Consider the following 24546-nt stretch of genomic DNA (forward strand, 5'->3'; position numbering starts at 1 on the left):
TGCGGCGGAAACCAGAGGGGGAAGATCCCACCCAGAAAACCTTTGTGCCTGATCTGCGTCACTTCCAGTTTTACCATGTTTTAAAAAGTCACACGTGACCTACTGGATATTTAATGGAAAGTTTGCATTGTTGCTCCCTGTGTTTCAGTCTTTAAAAAACAATAAGCTTTTCTGCGTTTGAAAATAGTACTTGTTAATTATAGTAAACAGAACAGAAAAGATTGGGGGGGTAAGAATAAAAGTCACCCCAAATTTCATCACCAAGAAATAACCACTGTTGACGCCTGGGCGTATTTTCTTTCTAGGCATAATCTCGTGCTATCTCATTGTTCCCATAACACTGGGTCCTAAGCATTTACCCATGAAATTTAAAAGTTAGCCATAGATATAAAAGAGTCAGAGAAATTCCAAAACAGAGCGTCTGGCACTTTGTTTCATGTTATCTGTGGGAAAGATGAGATCCCAAGCTGAATGGCACTATGGTGCTGGCGGTGGACAGAGCCCTGTGCTGAGTCAGAGAAGCCGGGTGATGACCTTGGGTGAGTCACTTGCTCTCTAATGAGGCTACTTGTACTCTCTCTGCCCACCACCTCTCAGGTGCCACAAGGCTCAGGTGAGGTCCCATGTTAGAAAGCCCCCCAAAGGGAGGGACCTGGTTTGGAAGGAGAGCAGATCTTCGGTTCTATGAAGGTGGATAGAGAAGAGGAGCGTGTGTAACTCCTTTTCAACCTGAAATCTGTTTGGTGACCACCCTGAAGACGGTAGTCTCCTTGCTAGGGAGCCCTGATCTGTGGACGCCTGTACCTGCGGGCCACGGGTGGTCCCACCCCAGGGAAGCGGGTGGAGTAAGACCTCTGGAAATTCCTGCATTTGTCACCCCGAAAGGGATTTTCACATCAGACGGCCTCCCTCCCTGGGAGACATGCATGCAGTTTGGTACCTTTATTGTTCTCCTGCTACAACCCCTGTGGACAGCCTGTACCCAGGGAGGCCCCGTCCTGCTGGCAGGTGGCTAAGAACCTCTACTCTGCTGGGCCGTGCTGTTCCCCAAAGCCCTCTGGGTCATCATTTGTAGAAAAGCTTCGAGGGAAAAATAACTAACCTCAAGGCTGCTGTTTAGCTGCTAGCAGGGCCTCCTGGTCTCTGCCTCCAGTACTTGTTTTTTATTCCATCTAGAATGAATGGAGAATCTGGGATTCCATTGATAATTATTTTGACTGCCTGCAAGGCACAGTGACAGGTTTTAGTGAACGGATGTGAGGATGTTAATGTTAGTATTGACATGCTAATTACAAATATTACCGTCCTCACTGGACTTTGTGGAGGGCTTTGCAGTTTGCAAATTACATTTCACATATATTGTCTCATTTAATCCTCCCAATGGCCTGGGACCTTGGAATTATTGTACCTATTTTATAGATGGGTAGATCAAGGCTCTGAAGGGTAAATTTGCCTAAGGTCCCGTGGAAGGAAGCTCCAGGTTTTTCATTTTGAGTCCTGTGTCCTTGCTGCTTCAAGTGCGCCCCCCGCCCCACCCCTGGCACAGCAGTGCCCCAGTCAGCTCTGCCTTCAGGTGGGCTAAGGAGCCTGGGGGCTCTGATGGACAGTGGGGGTGGCAGGTGGCGCAGAGCGGAAGGGCTTTCCAGGTAGTGGGACCACCTTGCGCACACACAGAGGCGGGAGACAGAGGTTAGGTGAGTTGAAGAGCGGAGACCAGGTGAGCTCTCCTTGGGCATTTGGGGTCACAGCCTTACCTCCAGGAAGAGGAAGTTCATCTATATACAGTTTGCCCATGGATTTTAAACAAATAAGATGTATGAAAATCTAGATTTACCAAGACAGTACATACTTGGTTTACAAAGAAAGGTTGATGCACTGCGCCGTGGTTAGAAGAATTTTATTAGCAATAACCTCAGTGCATTTATATATGATTTGATTTGCAGGAGTTCCTGGTCCTCAGTCTGTCGGAGCAGTGAGCTCCGAAGCCTGGGAAGTAGGAAGTCGGCCAGGGCTCTTCCTCTCGAGTGCTGTCTTTGGTTTGCCCGGAGATGTGTCCCATTCGATTGGGCTTAGATGGCCATTTCTTTCATTCCCAGTTATCAGTAGTTGGGTTGGATTTTTGCAACGTGGGAGGAAGCCCTGCCCTGCTTGTTGCATTTACCCAGCTGTCCTCACAGGGAGGACAGTAGGTATCCAGAGACGTGTCTCCATCCTCCACCAGCCACCTGCTTGAAGAGTGAAGTCAGGCACACACGTTCTGTAAAAGGTCCATGATGGACACAGCCGTGCACGTCGTGGTGTGCGAGTGTGTCTTGCATGGCAATGGTGTCCCCTGCAGCTTGTGCAGGGGAAGCAGCACGAGGTACTTATCACTCATTTGGGACGGCCAGACTGGAAACACATGACCCTCTGGGGCTCCCCACTCGCTCCCTGCCAGGCCTGCCTCTAGCGCACACTCTGTGGCCTGCCTGCTCCTCCCTGGGGACCTTACCACCTTCTCCCAGGGAGACCAATTACAGCTGGGTGTCGTGGTGACCGTCAGCGCTTCCACCTGCCCTGGGCCCAGGGCATCGGAGCCCATCTATGCTGGGATGGGCTGAGTAGCTGAGCGGGTCTAGCCCTTCACTTGCTGGTGAGGAAATGCAAGTTCATTTAATCAGGACACCGGGCGAGTAGGGGCTGGTCCAGGTCCAGAACCATCTCCTACCTGGCGCTCTGTCTGCTGAAAATGGGGTTTTTCTCCACTGTTTCGTCACCTGGGCACCCTTAAAACTATGCATTATCAGTGTTTTCCCAAATAATTAGGCTTATTTCTTAGGTGAGCAATTTAAATGTATCCCGCCTCTCTAGTAACATTTTTAAAATTATAGGTGCTTGTATATTTTCACCCACCAGTTCACTTCTAGGAATTTATTCTACAGATGTGTTAATACGTGTGCAAAGTGACTTGTTTGCAAGGTTTGTCATTGCTGCCTTATTTGTAATAACAAAAGATTGTACGCACCCTAAATGTCTATCAACAGGGAGCCAGGAACAAATTATGGTCCATCTGGACCATGGAATACTGTGCAGCCATAAAAAATAAGGCAGGGACTCCAGGCACGGATAGGGAGCAACCCGCCAAGATAGATTCTGTGACAGGAGCAGGTGTGGGCGGGTGGCTGGGGTGCCTCCACCTGTAACAGGTGCATTGTTTGCTTATGTTTGAGCTCGGGTCTCTGGGCAGTTGCAAGAAGTGGTTGTGCCGCCTCTGGGCTTGGGCGCGGGTGCTGGGAGACTGGTCACTGGAGGCCTGTAATGCCTTTTGAGTGCCGAGTCATGTGAATATGTGGTATTTTAAAAAAGTGAACTAAAATAAGATCCATTGCCCAGTGCAGGAAGATCGAGGCTCTGGCCACCCCTTCAGGGCCCAGCCAGCCTGACTCAGGGCCCTGACTACCATCTAATCAAAAAGGCATGCTTGGGTCTCACAAAGGGACCAGCGTTGGGTGTTTCTTGGTTACGATGACCCCAGCCCCAGCCCTGGAGAAAGGAGCCATCCCTCTCTGGCCTCTCCGAAACACTGCTGTTGGCTGGCTTGTCATTTTAAATCCCTGCTGACCTCTGAACTCTTCAGGGCTTCTGTACTGACAGCAAAATACAAGTGGGACTCAGCCCTGGGCAGCCGGCCCTTTTCCGGGCCTCTTCTTGAGCCGTACTTGACTGGTCGCTCTTTGCTCCGCGTGCGTCCGTGGCTTCCCACCTCCAGGCCTTTGCTTGCATGCCAAATCCCGTCTGCCTTTCAAGGCCCAGCTCAGTTTCCACCTCTGCCTGGCCCTCTGACCTCCCCCACTTCTTTATCTGTTCCTCTCTGCTGACACTTAAGCCGTTTTACATTGTGTCCTGGGTGTCTGATTCCCCACAGGACGACGTCTGTGTCATGCTCAGTCCCTGATCCCCGATTAGTGAGATGATTGCCGAGTCGGTGAATGGCGGTTGCCCTCCTTCTGGTGGGATGGGAAGCTGTTGGGGGCAGCGCCTGGTTCATATCCGTGCCCCCAGTGCGTGGCACAGGGCGGGCCCAGCCTCACAGAGGGAATGACGACAGTCTCATGTCTGAGTGCCACGTGTGCATTCTTTCCTTGCATCCTCATGAGGACCCATGAGGTACAGCTCTTACGGATGAGGAAATGGGGCAAACATCTTGTCCAGGTCACAGCAAGAAGGGGGATTTGGACACAGGTCTGGCTGCCTCCAAAGCACCTGCACTTAATCAATTTCTTCTACCACTTTCCCCAAATCACACCCTTGGCCCACTCTCGTTACCTGTTCTACTGGCCACGGGCAACCTTGTGTTGTTCCTTGTGTATTTTCTTCCCCACTAGACTGTAAACTCTTAAAGGGTTAGACTCTTGTCTGAGATCCCTTTGGACTTAGCACATAGGTGCTCAAAGGTATGTAGTTTTTTCGTTTGTTTTTTCCTGTAGGTATATAGTTTTAATCTTTTAAAAGGTATATACTTTCACACTTTTCAAGAGGTTTAACTTACTGTAGTAAAGTACACTGACCTCAGACGTACAGTGTGATGGATTTGTACGTCTGAATACCCGTGCAAACCACAGTCCAGAATGTTCCCAGCACACAGAAGCTTCCCTAGGCCTCTTCCTGGTCACTGACCCTCCCAGGGTGACCTCTCCTCACACCTCATCACCGTGGACTGGCTTGACCTTTCCATACTTGGGATCACAGAATGCTCTAGTGAGGTCCATCCAGGTCGTGTGTAGTAGCCCTTGTTCTTTTCACCGCTGCATAGGAGTCCGCTGTCGGAACATATCCCAATTTATTTATCCCTTCTGCGGGTGGGCATTTGGGCTGTGTCAGCCTTTTGCTCTTATAAACAGGGCTGCTGTGGAATTTCTTGTTCTTGTCCATGGGGCACATGTGGACTCACTGGGTGTACACCCAGGGTGGAAGGGCTGGTTCACCCCACTCAGTATGTGTTTGAATGCATGAAATTCAGGTTAGAATTTTTCACCGAGGTACCCTGGGCAGGAGCCGGGCTTCTTGCTGAAGGAATCCTAGGGGTCAGGGCAGGTTTAGGGGTCTTCGCTGAGACAACCTGCTCCCGTGGGCAATAGGATCATGGAGGTTCAGGGTCCAGCCTCTAAAGGGGACCCATTTGTGCAGTGCTGGATGCGTTCAGCTCCTTACTGAAGGATTTTGATTTACTTTGTTTGTTCCCTTCTATTCCTCCCCCTAGATTGGATGATTTTTCTTTCTTGGTTGACAGATTCCTGGGAACTTGGCCCCTTGAGAAGGGAGAGATGTGGGACTAATAGAGTGGCCTCTTGTATGTGTTGATGGAAGGGGAGTGGGACTGAAGGATGGGACCCTCCCCCTCTTGAGGGCATATGGTCCTTTTTCCAAAGGGTAGCCAAGCAGACTGGCCAGCGGCTGGCAGCTCTTTTCCTCTGATCCACTCTGGAGAGGGTCCAGGCTGGGGGTTGCTGACCTGCTCTGATGTGGGTCAGCCTCCCCCAAAGGCAGCCAAGCCACCCAGAAGTTCCCAGAGGCAGGAGGCTCGTCATTCCCAGGCTGCTGAAGAGGCAGCAGAGCGGCCAGTTCAGGTTCACAGCGACGGAGTCACATTCTACCCAGTGAGCTGTGTTAAGATGGAAGTTTCTCCATATATATTAATTAAAAGGACACAAATCCCTCCCAGGCTGTGTTGGTATTCTGGAGACGTTGGTACTGCCTGAGTGAACACTTGATGGCTGCAGCTCAAAAGGGTTTGGATCTGAAACGAATGAATGAAAAGATGACCTCAGAAGGTTTAAAAGACAGCAGACAACCAGACAGGACTGGCCTGGGTCTCAGAGACTGTTGGGAAGTGTGTTCTCAGCCTGACAGGGAGGAAATGACTGAAATAGGAGAGTAATCATTATAGGTAAGATAGTATCCGGCCCTGTTCTCAGTGCTTTCCTGTATTAACTTGTTTATTCCTTACAACTCTCTCAGAGGTAGGTGTGGCTGCAGCCCCATTTTTGAGGAAGCTGAAACAAGATATTATGTAACTGTCCTGCGACACAAAGCTAGTAAGGGGCAGAGCCGGAAGTTAGATCTAGGTGGTCTGACTCCCGAGCCCATGGAAATCTGTGGGTTTGACAGAATGGCAGGGGAAGTGTCAGGAGCCATTTACCAGGGGACGGGGCAAACGGCACGACGGTCTCCTCATCTGTAAAGAGCGTGTATTAGTTTCCTACTGCTGCTGTAACAAATTGCCGGAAACTCAGTGACTTACAATGCAAATTTATCATCTTACAGTTTTGAGGTAAGAGATCCAAAACATTTTTCACTGGGCTAAAATCAAGGTGTTGGCAGGGCCGTGTTCCTTCTGGAGGTTCCAGGAAACAGTTTGTCTCCTTGCCTTTTCTAGCTTCTAGAGACTACTTGTGTTCTTTGGCTCATGGTCCTTTCCTCCATCAAAGTCAGGAGCGTAGCGTCTTCAGCCTTCTCTCTGCTTCCATTGTCACACGGGCTTCTTGGTACGCTCACCCTCCTGCCTCCCTCTTGTAAGGACACTTGTGATGATATTGGGCCTACGCAGATAATCTGAGATAATCTCTTTATGAAGAGACTTAATTTAATCACATCTGCAAAGGCTCTTTTGCCACGCAAAGTAAAATATTCACAGGTTTGGGGTTTAGCATGTGGACATCTTTAGAGGCCATTATTCAGCCTTCCACACAGGAAATTTGGGGGGTGGGTAGAGGCAACAGCAAGGTGTCCCCTGAACATGACGTGAAAATGACTCAGAATACAATCTGAGTGAGACGTGAGACTGACATACCTGAAATTCAAGGCGGGTTGTGAGTTCCGTGACCACACACAGCTGTGTAGCTTTTCTAGAAAAGGTAGGTATCTTCATAAGGGGAGCTAGCCCAAGGTCGTCTTTCCCGGAGAAGGACGGGGGCAGGGCCTATTCGGGGAAACGAGCGGTTGCCTCGTTCTGAGTGGTTTTCTAGGAGCGGCATGGTTTGGCAGGCCTCGCCAGGGCCCGGTGGAATTTTACTCAAGAACCCCCACTTCCCTATACTCTGATTTGGTGCTCTCAGGTGCCCTCTGGTGATGGCCTAGGCTCCCTGGCCCCCTGAGAGGAGGTGAAGAAGACATTCATAAGCCAGCACCCCTTCTTTTCTTGTGAGCTTGGTTTGCCTAGCTCTGTCCCCCTTGGCTCCCTGGCGCCCAGGTGAGCCCCACCCAGCCCTGTGGCTGGCGGCTGAGCAGGGCAGTGTGCTGGTGGTTCCTGTGGCTCCTCCCGGGGACTACCTCCGCCTGGATGCTCTGACAGCAACAAGACCCACTTCACGCCCTGTCAGGAGGGCTTTGTCGGCTGTAGAGGCCATAGGTGTCCCTTCAGTCAGGCTGCACCCTCCCCCCCAATGGCTAGTTAACAGCAGCCCGATGGAAATACCCTGCTCTGGACATACCCCTGGCCAAGGGTCTGTCTACATGCTGTCTCCGTACCTTTGTCGATGCTATTTCCTCTGTCCCCAAAGCAATCAGGAAGCAAATACCTTTTCAGCATGGCACACAGTCCCTGCTGTCATGGAGCCCAACTCAGGATGTTAAGGGACTAAGTCTAATCACAATTGTGGTAAATGCTATGAAAGACGAGAAGATGTGTCATGGACAAACTGTAATGGGTTATAGATGGTGATCGCTGACAAGGCAGGTGGGGCTAAAGATCTGTAGAGGGAGCAAGAGAACGTTCTGTTCCCGGGTTGGCACCGAGTGATGGTGGAGGGCGTCATAGAGTCTTAGAGTTGGAAGGAACTGCAAAGGGCAGACATACTCATTCCGTTGTTCCCTTGTGTATTCACAGCTTACTGAGTCCTTACTGTGGCCGGGCTACGAGACAGGTGCTGGGGATCATTTGCACATAAGACATGACCTCTGCCCTCCAGAAGGTTGCAGGCTGGTTGGGGAGAAGACGGGTTCAAGTAAACCCTCCAGAGGTCTCTCAGTCAGTGCTGCTGCCCCAGGGGACTTCTAGCCCTGTTTCATTGGGAGCTTCCTTATTCTGGAAGCAACCAGAAAATTGCTGGACTGTTGGTAAAAACATTTCTCTTGGCAGACTCTCACCGTCCTGTTGCTCCCACCAGGTGGACTGGGTGTGTCCTGATGGAACACACAGAACAAGTCCCTTTGCCCTCCTGACGTGGCTTCCAGGTTGGAAGACGTGTGTGAGACGGTGTGACTCAGTCTCCATCCTTGCCCTAACCTGGCCCATGTTTCCCTCCCGCCAAATATCCAGGTCCTTCAGCTGAGTTCTGGAAAGCGCTGATGATGGGGAGGGGACCAAGTGACAGAAAGCTTGCAGTGACTGAATGCCAGGCATTCAGTCACTCATTGAGATCGAGTCTTCTAAATCCCTACTGTGTGCCTGGCACCATCCTGTACGCAATATAGGAGCTAGGTGACTCAGGTGTGAGGAGACAGGAACCCTGTCAGAACTGACCTTTGAGAACGGGGGGGTGAGCGCAGTGCAGCTGGGGGAGTGGGCTGGCCCTCGGGGGAGGCCACAATGTTTAGGATGACTCGTGACTGAAGAGCTGGCGCTCTCCACAAGGACCAGGGCATAGGGAGGGCACGTTGGCACAGAGGCCGGGGCTACGTGTGCAGGGACCCACTGTTGCCAATGCTCAGGGAAGAGGGAGGGAGGGAGGCTGCCAAGGCCCTGGGCTCCCTGCAGAGGAGTCGGGACTGCACCCCACTGCCACATCCTGACATGTTCTCAGAGGCTTTCAGGTCAGGAGGGGGGACTTGGTTACTTTGGAAAATAAGTGAAAAACCACGTTTCATCCCTGCTTCCTTGAGTCCCACCTTCCCTGCAGTTCTGGAGGATGGTCCAGGTCCATGGCCCTTCTCCACCTTTCTGGAATCCAGAACGCTCGAAATCCCAAAGGTTCTTCCTAAGTCTGCAGCAAACTAATTTTGTTTTTAAATTTAACTTTTGCAGCAAAAATCTGACCTGAATTGATGTGAGACTAATTATGGTCTTTAAAAATATCTCACGTTTCTCTATGGAAATACTATGTGTTTGGTTTTTGGGGTGCTGCCCAGACCCCTCTGGGGGTGTCACCATATACAGTACCATAATCCTTTCTAAAAATCTGAAGAACCGAATTCCTAAACTCATTTGGCTCAAGGGCCCTGACTACAGCACGGCGCACCCCGGGAACAAATTCAGAGACACTCACCTGCCCAGTCACAGCTGGGTGGCGGCGCCAACATTCTGGCTCCGTGTCCCTGACTCAGAGCCTGGAACAAAGTACAGATTGTGGCCTGGTCTCTGCACAGCCTGCGGGGAGGTGTGCAAATGAGGACACAGGTGTGGAGTGACCACGCCTTGCCATGCTTTCTGTCTGACCCGCAGCCTGGGACAGGCAAAGACATTGCAGAGAAGAGGGGAGTGTGTGAGCCACTGGCTTTTCCCATTGCGTACAGCACTGCTCTTCAAACTTCTTTGCTCACGCGTCTCTATCATTAAAAAAACTTGAGCACATTCCTCTAATATATAGATATTGATGTGGTTATAACTACGAGATCTGACAATTAAGTTCGCGAACTTGCCACCGGGCGCTTACATTGGCAGCACTGTACAAACAGCTCGGGAAGGTTTTATAACCTTGGTGTATCCGTGTCTCACAGCTACATTGGTGTCAACATGCTGCAGTGTTCTGCTGAGTGGCGTTCATTATTGTTGTGTGTTTTTGTGTGCCGTCTCGAGAATGCTTCAGCTTGAATTAGAGCAACAAATAAACCTTAAGTTTCTTGTTTAACTTGGCAAGAGTGAAAGTGAAATCAAGGACACGTTAGTCCAAATTTATGGGGATAATGCCATGAAGAGAATGGCAGTGTACACATGGATTAAATGTTATTTCTGAGGGGAGAGAACGTGTCACTGATGCAGAGAGCTCAGGGTGGCCAGTAATGAGCAGAACTGACGAAAACATTGCAAAAATTTGTCAGATTGTGCGTCAAAACCATCAGCTGACTGTGAGAAGCATGGCAGACAAGTAAACATCGATAGAAAAACAGGAAAATCTTAACTGAAAATCTTGGCATGAGAAAGATGTGTGCAAAAATGGTCCCAAAGGAGCTCACTGATGAACAAAAGCAAAGGAGAGTGGAAGTTTTCCAAGATCTTTTGGAGTGGCAAGATGATGTCTTGGGCTGTGTTATCACTGGTGATGAAACATGGGTGTACCAACGTGACTCTGAAACAAAGTGTCAAAGTGCACAATGGAAGTCAGCCTAGACTCCCGACTAAAAAAGTTCCATTAGTCCAAATCACATACCATGTTGCTAACAATGTTGAGTCAAACAATGTTGCTAACCTTTTTTGACATCAGAGGGATTATTCCTTATGAATTTTTACCAGCTGGATAGTTAACCAAGTTTACTATTTGGAAGTGCTGGAAAGCCTGCGTGAAAAAGTTAAACGAAAAAGTTAGACGAAAACGACCTGAACTTTTCACCAACAATTCATGGCTCTTGCATCACAACAATGCACCAGCTCACACGACACTGTCTGTGAGGGAGATTTTAGCCACTAAACAAATAACTGTATTGGAACATCCTCTCTACTCACCTGGTCTGGCCCCCAGTGACTTCTTTCTTTACCTGAAGATAAAGGAAATATTGAAAGGAAGACATTTTGATGACATTCAGGACATCAATGGTAATACGACGACGGCTCTGATGGCCATTCCAGAAAAAGAGTTCTAAAATGGCTTTGAAGGGTGGACTAGGCGCTGGCGTCGGTGCATAGCTTCCCAAGGGGACTACTTTGAAGGTGCCCATAGAGATACTCAGCAGTGAGGTATGTAGCACTTTTTCAAGGATGAGTTCGCAAACTTAATTGTCAGACCTCATATATACTTGTATTACCTTACTGTTATGTACTTTATAAAATCTACGCCAAAAAGAGAAATCAAAGGACGAGCTAAAGATGTAATTTAACATTTAAAAAATTTTGTTGGTGGTACAAAAGCCTCTGGCTTCATACAAGGTGTGATCAAACAATACAGTGAATGTTTAAATAAAAAAATTATTACAGTAAAAGACACATTGTCATTAATCCCCCTCAAAATGCACCCCCTTGCTTTGAACACACTTATCCCATCGTTCCTGCCACTTTCTGAAGCAGTTCTCCAGTCCTCTTTCTTGAGAGTCTTTAGGAGCACTGTCATGGCTGCTTCGATGTCCTGAATCATTTTGACTTTGGGGAAGAGCCAGAAATTGCACGGTGCCAGATCCGGTCAATAAGGTGGATGAGGACATACTGTAATGTTTTTATTTGACAGAAATTGCTGTACTAGAAGCGATGTGTGACACGGAGCATTGTCATGATGGAGGATGATTTACGGCACACTTGAAAACACACCTCTCAACCGTAGCTCACACCCACTGACTTCACCGAACAAGTTGAAACTTGTCACACACTGTTACTAAGGTTCGATGTACTGTTCCCCATATTGAAGATCCCTGCCTTTCCGTAGGATGGCACTCGGCAGTAGCATAAGGCAATTTCTGTCAAATAAAAATATTACGTTGTGTCCTCATCCACTTTATTCACCGGATCTGGCACTGTGTGACTTCTGGCTCTTCCCCAAAGTCAAAATGACCATGAAAGGTAATCGTTTGGAATCGATTCAGGACATAGAGGCAGCCATGACAGCGCAACTAAAGACACTCACGAAAGAGAACTTCCGGAACTGCTTCAGAAAGTGGCAAGAACGATGGGATAAGTGTGTTCGAAGCGAGGGGGAATATTTTGAGGAGGATTAATGGCAATGTGTCTTTCACTGTAATAAATTCTTTTTTCTTTTTTTCTCCCTTCCGCCGCCCCCCTCCCCACTCTGGTTCAAGCTGTTGTTTCTCAGTCTAGTTGTGTAGGACACAGCTCCCTGGTCCATGCTGGTGTTATGAGCCTTGCACTCCACCCCAACTGAGGCAGTTGGTCAATGGTCATCGGTCGGCTGCACACGGCAGCTGTCGCCGGCTACTCATGATGGCTGTCGGCTGCTCCTGGCAGCACACAGCAGCCCACGGCAGCCCAGCTCCAGGGAGAGCCATTGTTCACCATCTTAGTTGTAGAGGATGCAGCTCACTGGCCCATGTGGGAATCGAACCGGTGACCTCGGCATTAGGAGCACAGTGCTCCAACCACCTGAGCCACCGAGCCGGCCATGTAATAAATTTTTAAAAATTTAAACGTTCACTGTATTTTTTGAATTTTTTGATCGTGTCTCGTATGCTTGATTATTTTTAGAAATTGTGCTTTAATGCTCTGTGAGAGCAGTAGAGCAGTTGGAAGGTCTGTCTGTATGTTCATTTGGTTTAGGTACTTTGTCTTTTTTTTTTTTTTTTTAAAGATTTTATTGGGGAAGGGGAACAGGATTTTATTGGGGGAACAGTGTGTACTTCCAGGCCTGTTTTTCCAAGTCAAGTTGTTGTCCTTTCAATCTTAGTTGTGGAGGGTGCCGTTCAGCTTCAAGTTGTTGTCCTTTGAGTCTTAGTTGTGGAGGGCGCAGCTCAGCTCCAGGTCCAGTTGCCGTTTTCTAGTTGCAGGGGGCACAGCCCACCATCCCTTGCGGGCGTTGAACCGGCAACCTTGTGGTTGAGAGGACGCACTCCAACCAACTGAGCCATCCGGGAGCTCAGGGGCAGCTCAGCTCAAGGTGCCTTGTTCAATCTTAGTTGCAGGGGGCGGAGCCCACCATCCCTTGAGGGAGTCGAGGAATCGAACTGGCAACCTTGTGATTGAGAGCCCACTGGCCCATGTGGGAATCGAACCGGCAGCCTTCGGAGTTAGGGGCATGGAGCTCCAACCGCCTGATCCACTGGGCCGGCCCTAGGTACTTTGTCTTAATGGCTGCCCTTCCTGAAAAAGGTCCCTGCCTGGGACATGTAGCTGCACACAGGAAATGCATCACTGGCTTTCTTTCTAAATCAGGTTATTCATTTTTCCATCCCGTCCACTGCGTATGCAGAGGATTTGTTGAAATTTGGCTAGTACATTTCCATCCTCCCTGATGCCAGTCAGATGTTTTTGTAAACTAAATGGAAGGTATTTTATTTTAAAGTTCTTAACACAAGTCCAAAACCCACTCGAATGCTTTGGAAATTTTTAAACAGTTTAGAAAATTGTGTTACGTAGGTTTTTAGGAATTCAGATATGAGAGTTTTTGTAAGTTACAGACTTGTAGGATTTTGTTACAGTAGAAACATTTCTAGGTTTCTTTCAGAGAGCAGTTCCTTTTTCAAATTCATTGTGAGAACATGCTTTTCCTGTGAGGGGACATATTAAACATGCTTAAAAATGTTTTGAAAAAAATAGCAAATTTGGAACAGTTTTGTTTTGTTTTGTGTTTTGTAAAAGGTGTGTTTGTGTCGAACTCGGTTGTTAGGTGTGACAAGTCTTTGATTGCTTTTCTACAAGATAACCAGTAAACCTGATACAGATGATTTTCTGAGTTACTGCCCATCACATCACAAGTTTTGTGGAAAATTCTGTCTATAAAGATTTTTTTTAAAGATTTATTATTGAAATTTTCAAATGTACCAAAGTAGAGCAATTGTATAATGAATTTCTCCGTTAGTCTCTGTGCTTCAACAGTTAGCAACACGTGCTATCTTGTTGCATCTATCTCTCTCCTCCTTTTTAAAGAGTAAACCCCAGATATTGAGTTATTTTTCACCCTTAATTCAGTATGTAGCTCTACTTGATGAGGACTTTAAAGAAACCTTTGTATTTTGAAATAATTATAAGCTCACAGGAAGTTGCAAAAAATAGTACGTAGAGTCCCATCTACCCTTCTTATCCAACAGTGACATCATCACTGTAGGACCAAACCAAAACCAGGAAGTGGACATTAGTACAGTACCACCGTGTTTCCCCGAAAATAAGAAAATAAGACCTAGCAGGACAATCAGCTCTAATGCGTCTTTTGGAGCAAAAATTAATATAAGACCCGGTCTTATATTACATTATATTATATAAGACCTGGTATTATACTGTATTGCATTATATTATACCCGGTCTTAATAAGACCGGGTCCTATATTAATTTTTGCTCTAAAAGGCACATTAGAGCTGATTATCCAGCTAGGTCTTATTTTCGGGGAAACACGGTATGAACTAGACTACAGGCGTTACTCAGTTTTCACTGTTTTTATGTGTGTGTAGTTCTGTGCGATTTTATCACCTATAGACTCAGGTAGCTGCCACCACCATCAGGGTACAAAGTATCTCACCACCTGGAAGGAACTCCCTGCTCTCTCCTCAAAGGGGTGCACACCTCTGCTGCCCTCTGCCAACTACTCATCTGTTCTCCATCTTTATAGATTTGTCATTTTGAGAATGTTACATAAATGGAATCAGAGGGTACACATATATGACCTTTTGGGATTGGCTGTTTTTGGTAAACACAGTGTCCCTGAGCTCCCTCTGGATTGCCACCTGTATCAGTAGTTTGTTCCTTTTTGTTGCCGAGTAGTGTTCCGTGGTCTGGACGTACCAGCGTTTTGACCTTTCACCTGTTGAAGGACATTTGGATTGTTTCCAGGTTTTGGCGATTACAAATACAGCTGCTGTGAACATTCATGTAGAGGTTTCTGTGTGAACGTAACTTTTCATTTCCCTAAGATAAATGTCGAAGAGGGATTACTGGGTTGTGTGGTAAGTACATGTTAGTTTTGTAAGAAACTGCTTTTTATAAGAGACTTTTCCAGAGTGGCATTTCCATTTTGCATTCTCACCAGCAATGTATGTGAGATTGTTTTTCTACATCTCGCCAGCATTGAGGTTGTCATTATTTTTTATTGATAGGTGGGTAGTGATATCTCATGATGGTTTTAGGTTGCATTTCCCTAATGGCTAATGATGTTGAACAGCTGTTTATGTATTTATTGGTCACGTGTCCTTCTTGAGTGAAATGTCTGTTCATGTCTTTTGCCCGTCTTCTAATTGGATTGTTGTTTTTTTTTTTACCATTGACCTTTGGCCATTCTTGCTGTATTCTAGATGCTAGTCATTTGTCAGATATGTGACTTGCAAATATTTACCTTCACTATGTGGCTTGTTTTTTCAGTCTCTTAGAGTTATGGTGTAAAATTTTTTACTCTTTGTGAAATCCAGTTTATTAATTTTTCCTTTTATGGGTCATGCTCTTGGTGTCAAGTCTAAGAACTCGCTGTCTTCTACAGGTTTTATAGTCTCAGGTTTTACGTGTAAATCCATGATCCGTTTTGAATTTTTGTATATGAGGTAAGGGTTTAGGTGACGTTTCATTTTTATTTTTTTGGCTTCTGAATGTCCAGTTGTTCCAGCACTATGTATTAAAAGGATTATTCATCCTTCATTTGAGAAGGACTTTTATTTTTATACACCCACCATGCCATTATCACACCTGACCAAATTGACAAGAATTTTGATGTTATTATCTATTTTTAAGATGTCTTTTAATCATTGGTTTATTGACATCAGGACCCAGCAAAGTCCACACGTTTCATTTAGTTATAATGTCCCTTGAGTCTCTTACTCTGTAACTGCCCTTCAACCACTTTTGTTTATAAACGACAGTTTGTTGCGGAAACCAGGTCATTTGTCCCATAGACTGTTCTGTCGTCTAGATTTGGCTGCTTCCTCGTGGCAGTATTTAATCTGTTCCGCTACCCTCTGTGTTTCCTGGGTACTGGTGGTTACTTCTAGAGGCTTGCTTTGATCCCAGTTCACTTTTTGGACAAGGGTCCTTCCTAGGTGGTGCTGTGTCCTTCCCTGAAGCCCTTTAGGAGGCTCGAAACTTCTAGTTGCTCTATTTTAGTGACGTTGATCTTGACTGTGGGTTCACCCACGCGGCCCGAGCCATCCCTTATCAAATCCATTAGCCTTTCACCTGGTGGCTTTATTTACCCATTGATGATCCTTATCTACATCCCTTATTTGTACTGGGAGTTGTAAAATGGTCATATTTTATTCTATCATTCTGTCTCCTTTTACTAAGGGGACGTCTGTAAAGTAGGACAACTCCCTTGTCCATCATGTTAATTACCCTGAAATATAATCGGTGAAGAAACTGAGGGTTAGACATGAAGTCATTTCCCCAAGCCAGCAGGTGGTGGCGTGTGGCGGAATCGTGCCTGGTGACTGCAGGGCGGAAGCTTGGTTATGCCACGTAGACTCTGCCCCTGAGTCCCCACCATGTTGAAGCCTTCCCCGACCCTCTCCGCTGCTGTGGCCAAAGCAGCTGACGCTGCCTCCAGCTCCTTCGTTCTGGGCACTCACCTCTCGGGCAGGGCAGTGGGTCAGGTCTCCGGGTTCCCCTTGTCACATAGAGCCGGAGTGTAGAGGAGCTGTGAGCTGAGGCCTGGTCTCTCCAGGGCCCAGCACAGCCTCAGGACACGTTTGTTGGAAAGATGATTCCAGCATCTCCCCTCAGGGCTCTCTGCCACGTCCCTGACAGAAGTTTAACATTCGGTTAAGAAAATGGGATAGAAAAACAAAAAAAGAAAATAGGGGGTTGTGCCAGAGCATGTGGGTTCTGAGCTCCATCCTGCGTGTCCCTCCCACGTCAGGGTGCAGGGACTGCATTGAAAAAGGGGAGCCCTGGAAGTCCAAACCCCTTTCCCCAGGGGAGTGAAGGGGCTGTGCCACACCAGTGTCCTGCTTGCTTGTGGGACCTGGGCAGGCAAGAGATCTTAGGTAGGTGCCTGTCCTGAATGTGAAAGGATGGGACGCTGATGTCCACCCCCGTGCCCCCAACACACACACATGCGCGCACACACACTGAACAGTTGGCGTGTCCTAGCGTTGTGTGCTGCCCTGGTCCAAGGAGCAGGGTGAGCTCTAGGAGACAGCCTTCGAGGAGTCGCCTCTACCTGTCCTGGGTGCCAGGGGCCATGCACCTGAGTAGAGGACTGCTTCAGGCACTTTGGGGGAATATTCTGAAAACCCTCGAATCGTTTGGTGCTATCCCAGGGTCTGCAAAACCAAGTTCCACATCATTTTTCTCATCTCTAAAATGGAGATACTGTTATTTCCAAGTTGCTGTGAGAAACAACTGGAGATAATGTTTGGGAAAATGGTTTGTAAACCACAGGGCGTGGTCCAGCAACGTGGCAGGCACGGGTCAGGACTCAGAAACCTCCCAGCGACGTGGCCTGCCCTCCCTCCTCTTCCTGTCGTAGGACAGGCGTCACCACGTCACTTGAGTATGAGTGACAAAGCCCCAGAAGAAGCTGGGCCTGGAGCTTGCTCAGCAGAGCTCAGCAGTTGCCCCTGGCTGGGGAGACCACTCAGGGGCCCCTCAGCACTGTCTTTAGATCAAAACAACCGTCAGGTGCCACCCTTCCTGGGAAGGTGAGGATTTAGGAGTCTTTGTACTTCCTCTGGCCCCGCCCCCTTCCAGTTCCCCATGTTTGTTCGTTTAATTGGGGATGATAGACAAAGATGATGATTTACAATCCTAGTCTTCTTTTTAAAGAAATGTTTCTGGCACTGGTTTTCAATTTTGCAACCATACTTACAGGAGCTATTCTTAGACTTGTCACCGTGTCTCTTTTTCAAAGCTTGTCACCAGCCTTTATATAGACACCTTCGCCATTTTTGAGTTTCTTTATATAGATACCTTCTCCATTTTTGGTTTCTAATCTAGATACATCTCTTGGTATGTTAGAGATCATTTATTTTTATAGGAGAATAGAAATGTAAAAGGCTCTCCTAGGGTGAAACTTAGAGCTCAGAGCAGACTTGGTGTAGATAATGACAGAAGATTCTGGAGAAACTGGGGAGAGGGCCGAGGGCACAGCCGGGAAGCACCAGGAGACTGTGGGCAAAATCTCTTTATCGTTGGGTCAGGCTATGGGCCCAGGAAGGCCCAGGGAAACCCCCGTCAGAATGTTCTGGCTGAGAATAGGAGCTCAGACTTGGACTATGGGCGGTCCTGTGTGCTGCCCTCAGGGTTCAGGCTGAGATCGTTGGGTTTGGGGGTTTGGCCATTTTCTGCCTCCGGCAGCGGCTCTCTGGGGCCAAGTGAACCTGTGTTGGGGACACAAGGCTGGTTGGGGGGAATCTGGGACTTGAGCTCCGGCCAGGGCCCTTTCCACAGTGTCCACACTCTCCTCTTTGCATTCATTGCAGCACCGGTCAGAGGTTCCTCTGGTCACATAGTAGGGTATTGCCAGAGGCGGTGATTCCAGCATAGTTTTCTAGGCCTCTGCTGCGAAGAGATTCTGTGACTCTAGGATGGCATTGACCAGCCTGTCCACAGGTGGCAGCACTAAAAGGGACACCTGTCAGGGCCTGGGGCGTGAATGCCCAGGTCACCTTGGTTACAGGTATGGACAGCCCTCCCAGGAGCACATTCTGCCATGTTTCCCCAAAAATTAGGCTGGGTCTTATATTAAGTTTTACTCCAAATGACGCATTAGGGCTAATATTCAGGGTAAAATAAGACCGGGTATTCTTATATTATACTGTATTATATTATAGACCGGGTCTTATATTACTTTTTGCTCCAAAAGACGCAATAGAGCTGATTGCCCAGCTAGGTCTTATTTTCAGGGAAACATGGAATTAAGTTTTGCTCCAAAAGACGCGTTAGGGCTTATATTCAGGGGATGTCCTCCTGAAAAATCATGCTAGGGCTTATTTTCCGGTTAGGTCTTATTTTCGGGGAAACATGATATGTGGGCCTGACAGTGGCTTGGCTCTTTGATCATGCTCCCGGCCTCTGGCCTGGCATCGGTCCCTGTTTGTAAACTTGGGAGGAGAATCCTACCAGCTCTTCCTCGGACAACATCTGGGTTACTTTTCCACATGAAATTGTTAATTTATTGGCATGGGTACTGAAGTTGCCACGAGGAAGCTTGGGGCTGACGTGAGAGTCTGGGGTAACTGGAAGGACCCTAGAATGCCTTCCTGTCTTACCCACCCCTATCTGTGCTTTCCCACCCGGAATCTTCCTTTATGTTAGTTTCCTCACCTCTGTTCTTTGCTTCTCTGTGAACTACCTCACATTCCTTTGGAAATAAGGAGTGAAAATCAATAGATAATAAAGTAGATCTTATAAATAGCCCCTGTGCCGTGCTTGGTGCTGGGGATTCCAAGGCAGAAGTGTGGTCTTGTCTCAAAGAGCAGACAGCTTTAGGGGGATACACATGAGCACATGACAGAACTGTGTCACGTGGAACCACAAAGTTGTGTAAAACTGGTGGAAGTATCTAATTGGAGGACGTGTGCAGGGCAGGCTTTCAGGAAGTGACACGAGCGGAATTAAGAGACGAGCAGTTTAAAGGAGCACAAAGTGGGAAGGGCCACAGCGTCTCCAGCACAGCACAACTGGATGGTGAGGAATGGGTGTCAGCCACTGGGGACCTTGGAGAGGCATGGTAAAGGAAAGGCACAGGCCCTCACGGGAGGAGACCTCAGCAATCAGGTGGTCTTGCTAGACTGGGAATGGAATGAGGCATGGTGGGTATTTACTGAGCACCTGCTGAGTGTCCGGTCCTCTTCCCCAACTAGAGGTCCGGTCGGGAGCAGCACGGAGCCCCTGCCCTCGGGAAGCTTGTGTCTGCTGGAAGAAGGCAGACAGTTAAATATGTGAGTAAACAGTCAGATGGAGTCAGATGGTAGTGAGTTCTCCGGAGGAAAACACGGAAAGGGGCCGGGGTGCCTGAGATGGGGGAGGGGTTGCCACGTTTTGGGGGTGGTCAGGGCAGAGACCTAAGGAAGTGCTGAGCGACCGTACACAGGCCTGTGGCAGGAGCAGGGGAGGCATGGGCAAGGGACCGCAGGCGCATGTGGCTGGAGGGGAGAGGAGGGAACTGTAGAAGATGAGAGGTGATCAGAGCCACGCAGGGCCCATCGGCAGGCTTGTGGGTATTGTCGGCCATGGAAAGAGCGGTGGCTTCTACTCTGAAGGGAGCTTTGGGAGTGATTTGAACAGGAGGTGCCCAGTCTGGCTAATGCCATAGAAAGCTCACACGGCTGCAGTGTTGGGACTGGATGGCAGGGGCGACGACAGAAACAGAGGGACTGACTGGTCAGGAGCTTGTTCCATTAATTCAGGGGAGACACAGCAGGGCTAGGCCAGGGTGACAAATGGTGAGAGTCTGGGAACATTTTGAAGGTGGACGTAGAGACCTGGAAGATTCTTTCTAACACTGCCACTTGCCCTGAGAAGAGGCTAACGTTGCGATTTTCTCTCTCTAGGCCAACTCTTCGATTACTCCCAGGGTTTCTCTCAGGGAGCCCCCTGCTGCCAGGCACCATGACGGTGAGGGGGGCTGCACTGGCCCCAGATCCAGCGGCACCCACGACTGCGGCAGCCTCGCCCAGTGTCTCTGCAACCCCCGAGGGCAGCCCCACGGCCATGGAGCAGCCCGTGTTCCTGATGACAACCGCCGCTCAGGCCATCTCTGGCTTCTTCGTGTGGACGGCCCTGCTCATCACCTGCCACCAGGTACCCAGGCCAGTCAGGAGCGCTCGAGCCAGAGAGCCCCTGACGGCCCTCTAGAAGGATCCTGAGAGGTTCCTAGTCCAACACAGTAGTAGGCTAGAGCAGGCAATGCTGCAGTAGTAAATAAACCCAGAAATCTCCCAGGCTCACTGGGTGGAAGTCTGTTTGCTCACGGCCCCACCCAGCCCTGTGCAGGTCAGGCTGCAGCATCGTGCAGCTTCAGGGTATCCCTCTGACCACTGTGGGGATAAGTGGGGAGGGCACTCTGCACATTTTACTATCTAGGCCCAGAAAGGACACTTGTCACTTCCGCTCGCCTTCCCTGGGCCCGAACTGGTCACATGTGCAGCCCGTGCTGCAGGGAGCCTGGGAACGGTGCAGGGGCACGCGATTGTCACATGAGAAAACTGAGACCCCGGGAGGAGGGTGGGGACTAACATAGTCACATACAGGTCAGTGGCAGAGCTGGGACTGTCTCCCACTGTCAAGTCTCCCGTCCCGCAGTGCTCACGGTCCCAGGGGAAGCCGGGGTGGGCTGAGAGGTGCTGTGGCTGCCTGAGGAAGGAGGGCTTTGAAGGTCGCCCAGTGAAGACGGGAGGCTGAGCCCCTTCAGGTCCCCTGACAGCTCCTCGCCCGCTGCCCTGTGTTCCCTGTCCCTTCTACAACCCGATTGCTTCCCAGGCAGTTGGCTCCCAGCAGACGGGGAATATTTTGTTCTCTTCCTCCTGAGCCCCGGGCTCAGCTGGGCCAAGTGTGAAGTCATGAGAGCCGAGATGAGAGACTTGGGCTGCTGGGACCGACGATCATGGCTGGAACAGTTCTTGGCATTTGGTGTAGCTTTTATTTTCCCCCCTGCTTTCTAAAAACTGCATTTCATTCTCCCAACTCCCCAGTGAGGCAGGCAGCGCTGCCTCTGTTCACCAGATGGGAAAATGAGACACAGGATGAGGACATCACTGCAGCCTCTCAGCCAGGAAGCGCTTCCACCCTCCGTAGCAGTGAGGGTCCCATCTGTCCCACCCTCCACACCATGAGTTAGTTAAGGAATGGTGCAGGGGGCGCCCATCCGGACACCCGTGTTTTAGCTCCATGCCCCAGGGACTAGGTGTTTGGGAAGGTGGGCGTCGGGGGGGACACACATTGAAAGCCTCTACCACACAACCACACAAACCTGGCTGTGCATGTGGGTCCCCAGGGAGCTTGTTACAACTGGATTCCCGGCCTGGCCTCGACTCTGATTTGGACAGTCTTGGGCGTGGTCTTGTGGCCCCCCAGGCCCGTGAGGCCGGCCTTGTAGCCAGCAATGCTCCCCACAAGCTTCATGCGCCCCTTGGTTTGATGCTCACAGCAACCTCACACCGTAAGGATCATCATCCCATTTTACAGAGGAGGACGCTGGGGCTCAGGGCTGAATAACATGGTCACAGAGCTAGTAGGTGGCAGAGCTAGATGTGTTCTGGGCCGCCCCTCCCTTGTGGAGCAGAAGGCGGAGGCGGGCTGGTGAGGGGCGGGGCTGCGCTGATGGCCCCTCTGCCCGCAGATCTACATGCACCTGCGCTGCTACAGCTGCCCCAACGAGCAGCGCTACATCGTCCGCATCCTCTTCATCGTGCCCATCTACGCCTTCGACTCCTGGCTCAGCCTGCTCTTCTTCACCAATGACCAGTACTACGTGTACTTCGGCACCGTGCGCGACTGCTACGAGGGTGAGGATGGTGTGCGGGCGGCCGGGAAGGGCCTGGGACACAGCTGCACACCCCCTCCTGCCTCACATCTGGGAGCCAAAGCCCCTCTCTCGCTCCTCCTCGAGGGGACGGCCCCCTCTCCCCTCTTTACCCACTTCGGGGTTTCCATCCAGGCCCAAATCGACAGGTGTAGCCAGAATCTCACCTGTGCAGTGTGGCTCCCCAAATCTACCTGGAAGCAAGGACTCTGCACCCGTGTCTCATTTCTCAGTTCTGGTATCTCAGATGGGGCAGCAGATATTAGCCATCTGTTTGTAGATAGAAACCCCAGGTACAGTCGGGTCCGGGTTTATCCAGAGGCAGGGTGCTGGCAGGGCTGGGCCTCCCTTTCCATGTGCCTTAGTTCTAGAGCTTTGTCCCAGGAGGAGCTTCACTATGCCACCCAAGAAGGCAATTCACTGCCTTCTGGGGGCCTCCGTTCTTGTGTGTGGCATAGAAGCACCTCCCGCTCTGGTACTGAGCTCCAGGCCTGGACCCTGCCTGCGCTCCGGGAATCTCCCAGCACAAGAGACAGGGACGCTCTCACTGGGGCACAGCAGTCCTAGCTGGGGAGGACAGGGTGCAGGGAGCTGACCCATAGAGAATGAGTTGGCGTCTGTCGGGGAAGGCTGAGGAGGAGAACCCATTCTGGGCAGAGAGGAGAGCTAATCGCAGGGTGAGAGAGGAGTCCCAGTATGCCCGGCCTGGAGGTGGGGGGAAGCTGTGAGGGGCGCCCCGGTCGTCAGCTGACGAGGGGATTGTTTCAGGAGGTAGGGACAGAAACATACACAGCCTTGCAGGCCATACAGAGATATTTAGGTCTTCTTTCTTACTGTTGATGCATAAAAATATGGCGTGATCGGAAATTGCAGGTTAGAAAAATCTCCATCTGGAGGGTGAGTGAAGGAGCGAGATGAGAGGTAGAGGCCCAACAGGTCAGCAGGGCTGGGGAGGAGGGGTCCTTGAATTCAAGATCCCGGTGCAGAAGCTCCCCGTCTTCTCATGGTTTTCCTTTTCCGGTCCCCTTCTGTACGTGCACTGCTGGTTTCCGGTAGAGTAACCAAACACAGTTTTCCTTATGCTGCGGCCAGGCAGCTCTGAGCATGACCCGTTGTCTGCTTCCCTGACTCGGGAGAGCTTTGTACTTGGCCCTGGGCTTCATGGCTATTGAGGTGCAGTGTGCTTGTGCCCCGAGAAGCTGGAGCCCCTCTTCCTGTCTCACTTTGTGTATCCCTGAGGACACAGAGGCACAGGAAATGCCTTTGGACTTGGCGAGGAAATCCAGGCGCCTAACACTGCGGCCCACCTGCTCCGCCAGCCACACTGGCCTCCTTTCTGGCCGGGGCTCATCCAGTGTTTGCCCAGGGCCTGCGGAACTCTCCTCTGGCCGCTGCGGCCGACTCCTCCTCCTCCTCCTCCTCTTCCTCCTCTTCCTCCTCTTCCTCCTCCCGTCCCCCTCCTCCCCCTCCTCCTCCTCCTTCCCCCCCACCCCACGCTGGTGTCTCCTCAGAGAGGCCTTCCTGGTCGCTGCTACTCCCAGCACCCTGACCTTGTCCTCATGGCCTGACCATGGTGGGCTGTTAAGTGTGTGCCTGCTTTGTGCTCTTCTTCCTGAGTCGAGCATTGGCTGTGTGAGAGCAGGAATGGGTGGAGAGCCAGGCGCGTGGTAGGTGCTCACGAGTTCTGTATGTTTTAAATGATTAAGGGACTCGACGAAGCACCTGCTATGTGCCTCGTATGCATCCACGTGGGACCTCATTGAATCCCTAGGCTGGTATCCTTGCCCAGGCCGTGCCAGGTGAGAATGCTAAAGCCAGGTAGGGACTTGCTCAGGGCGTCACTGGTGCCTGATATTCCTGGAAGCAGCAGAGTCCCCAGGGAAACCTCTGGGTACCTGGGGAGCCGCAGAGGTTGAGGTTGGAAAAGGTGGGGCTGAGAATCCTTTTCCATTCAGCTGCCAGCCTTGCATGGGTGCCCAGGAGCAGCCTCTGCCCACTTGTTCCTGTAGAAGCCAAAAGCCGTTCCCTGCCCAGGGGGCCTCTCCTGTGTGGTCGGAGATGGGGGGCAGGCCTTGAAGACTGGGGCACATGGCAGAAGGGGGGCACAGCCAGCGAGCCTCCGTGCCATCCTCACTCGGTGCCCCAGGGGCGACAACAGATGGTTGGCGGCTCCCCCACTCCAGAAGCCTCTTTGTTCAGGCCCTGGCTGTCCGGACCTTCCTCCCAGCCTAGCCAGTAAAGGGCTTTGCAGGAAGTCTGCATCTCCTAGCAACGCTGTTGTCTGCTCAGCCCCTCCCAGGGAGTTTACAAACAGCAC

General features: G+C 50.1%; 1 protein-coding gene across 5 annotated transcripts in view; it reads left to right on the top strand.

Annotated features, from left to right (window-relative positions):
- Nucleotides 1-24546, top strand: part of TMEM184B (transmembrane protein 184B) — a 48498-nt gene that overhangs the window by 4920 nt on the left and 19032 nt on the right. For 2 of the 5 annotated variants that reach the window (XM_033116563.1, XM_033116559.1), the window contains 3 exons: nt 19570-19647; nt 20260-20509; nt 22047-22212. In XM_033116563.1, coding sequence (XP_032972454.1) covers nt 19646-19647; nt 20260-20509; nt 22047-22212 — 418 coding nt within the window. In that variant the 5' untranslated portion in view covers nt 19570-19645. Of the gene's footprint in view, nt 1-6182; nt 6311-14708; nt 14728-19569; nt 19648-20259; nt 20510-22046; nt 22213-24546 lie in introns of those variants that run through there. The other 3 variants (XM_033116560.1, XM_033116562.1, XM_033116564.1) reach the window with 3 other exon arrangements.

This window comes from Rhinolophus ferrumequinum, chromosome 10 (genome assembly GCF_004115265.2).
Source record: "Rhinolophus ferrumequinum isolate MPI-CBG mRhiFer1 chromosome 10, mRhiFer1_v1.p, whole genome shotgun sequence".
In the NCBI taxonomy this organism is placed as follows: Eukaryota; Metazoa; Chordata; class Mammalia; order Chiroptera; family Rhinolophidae; genus Rhinolophus; species Rhinolophus ferrumequinum.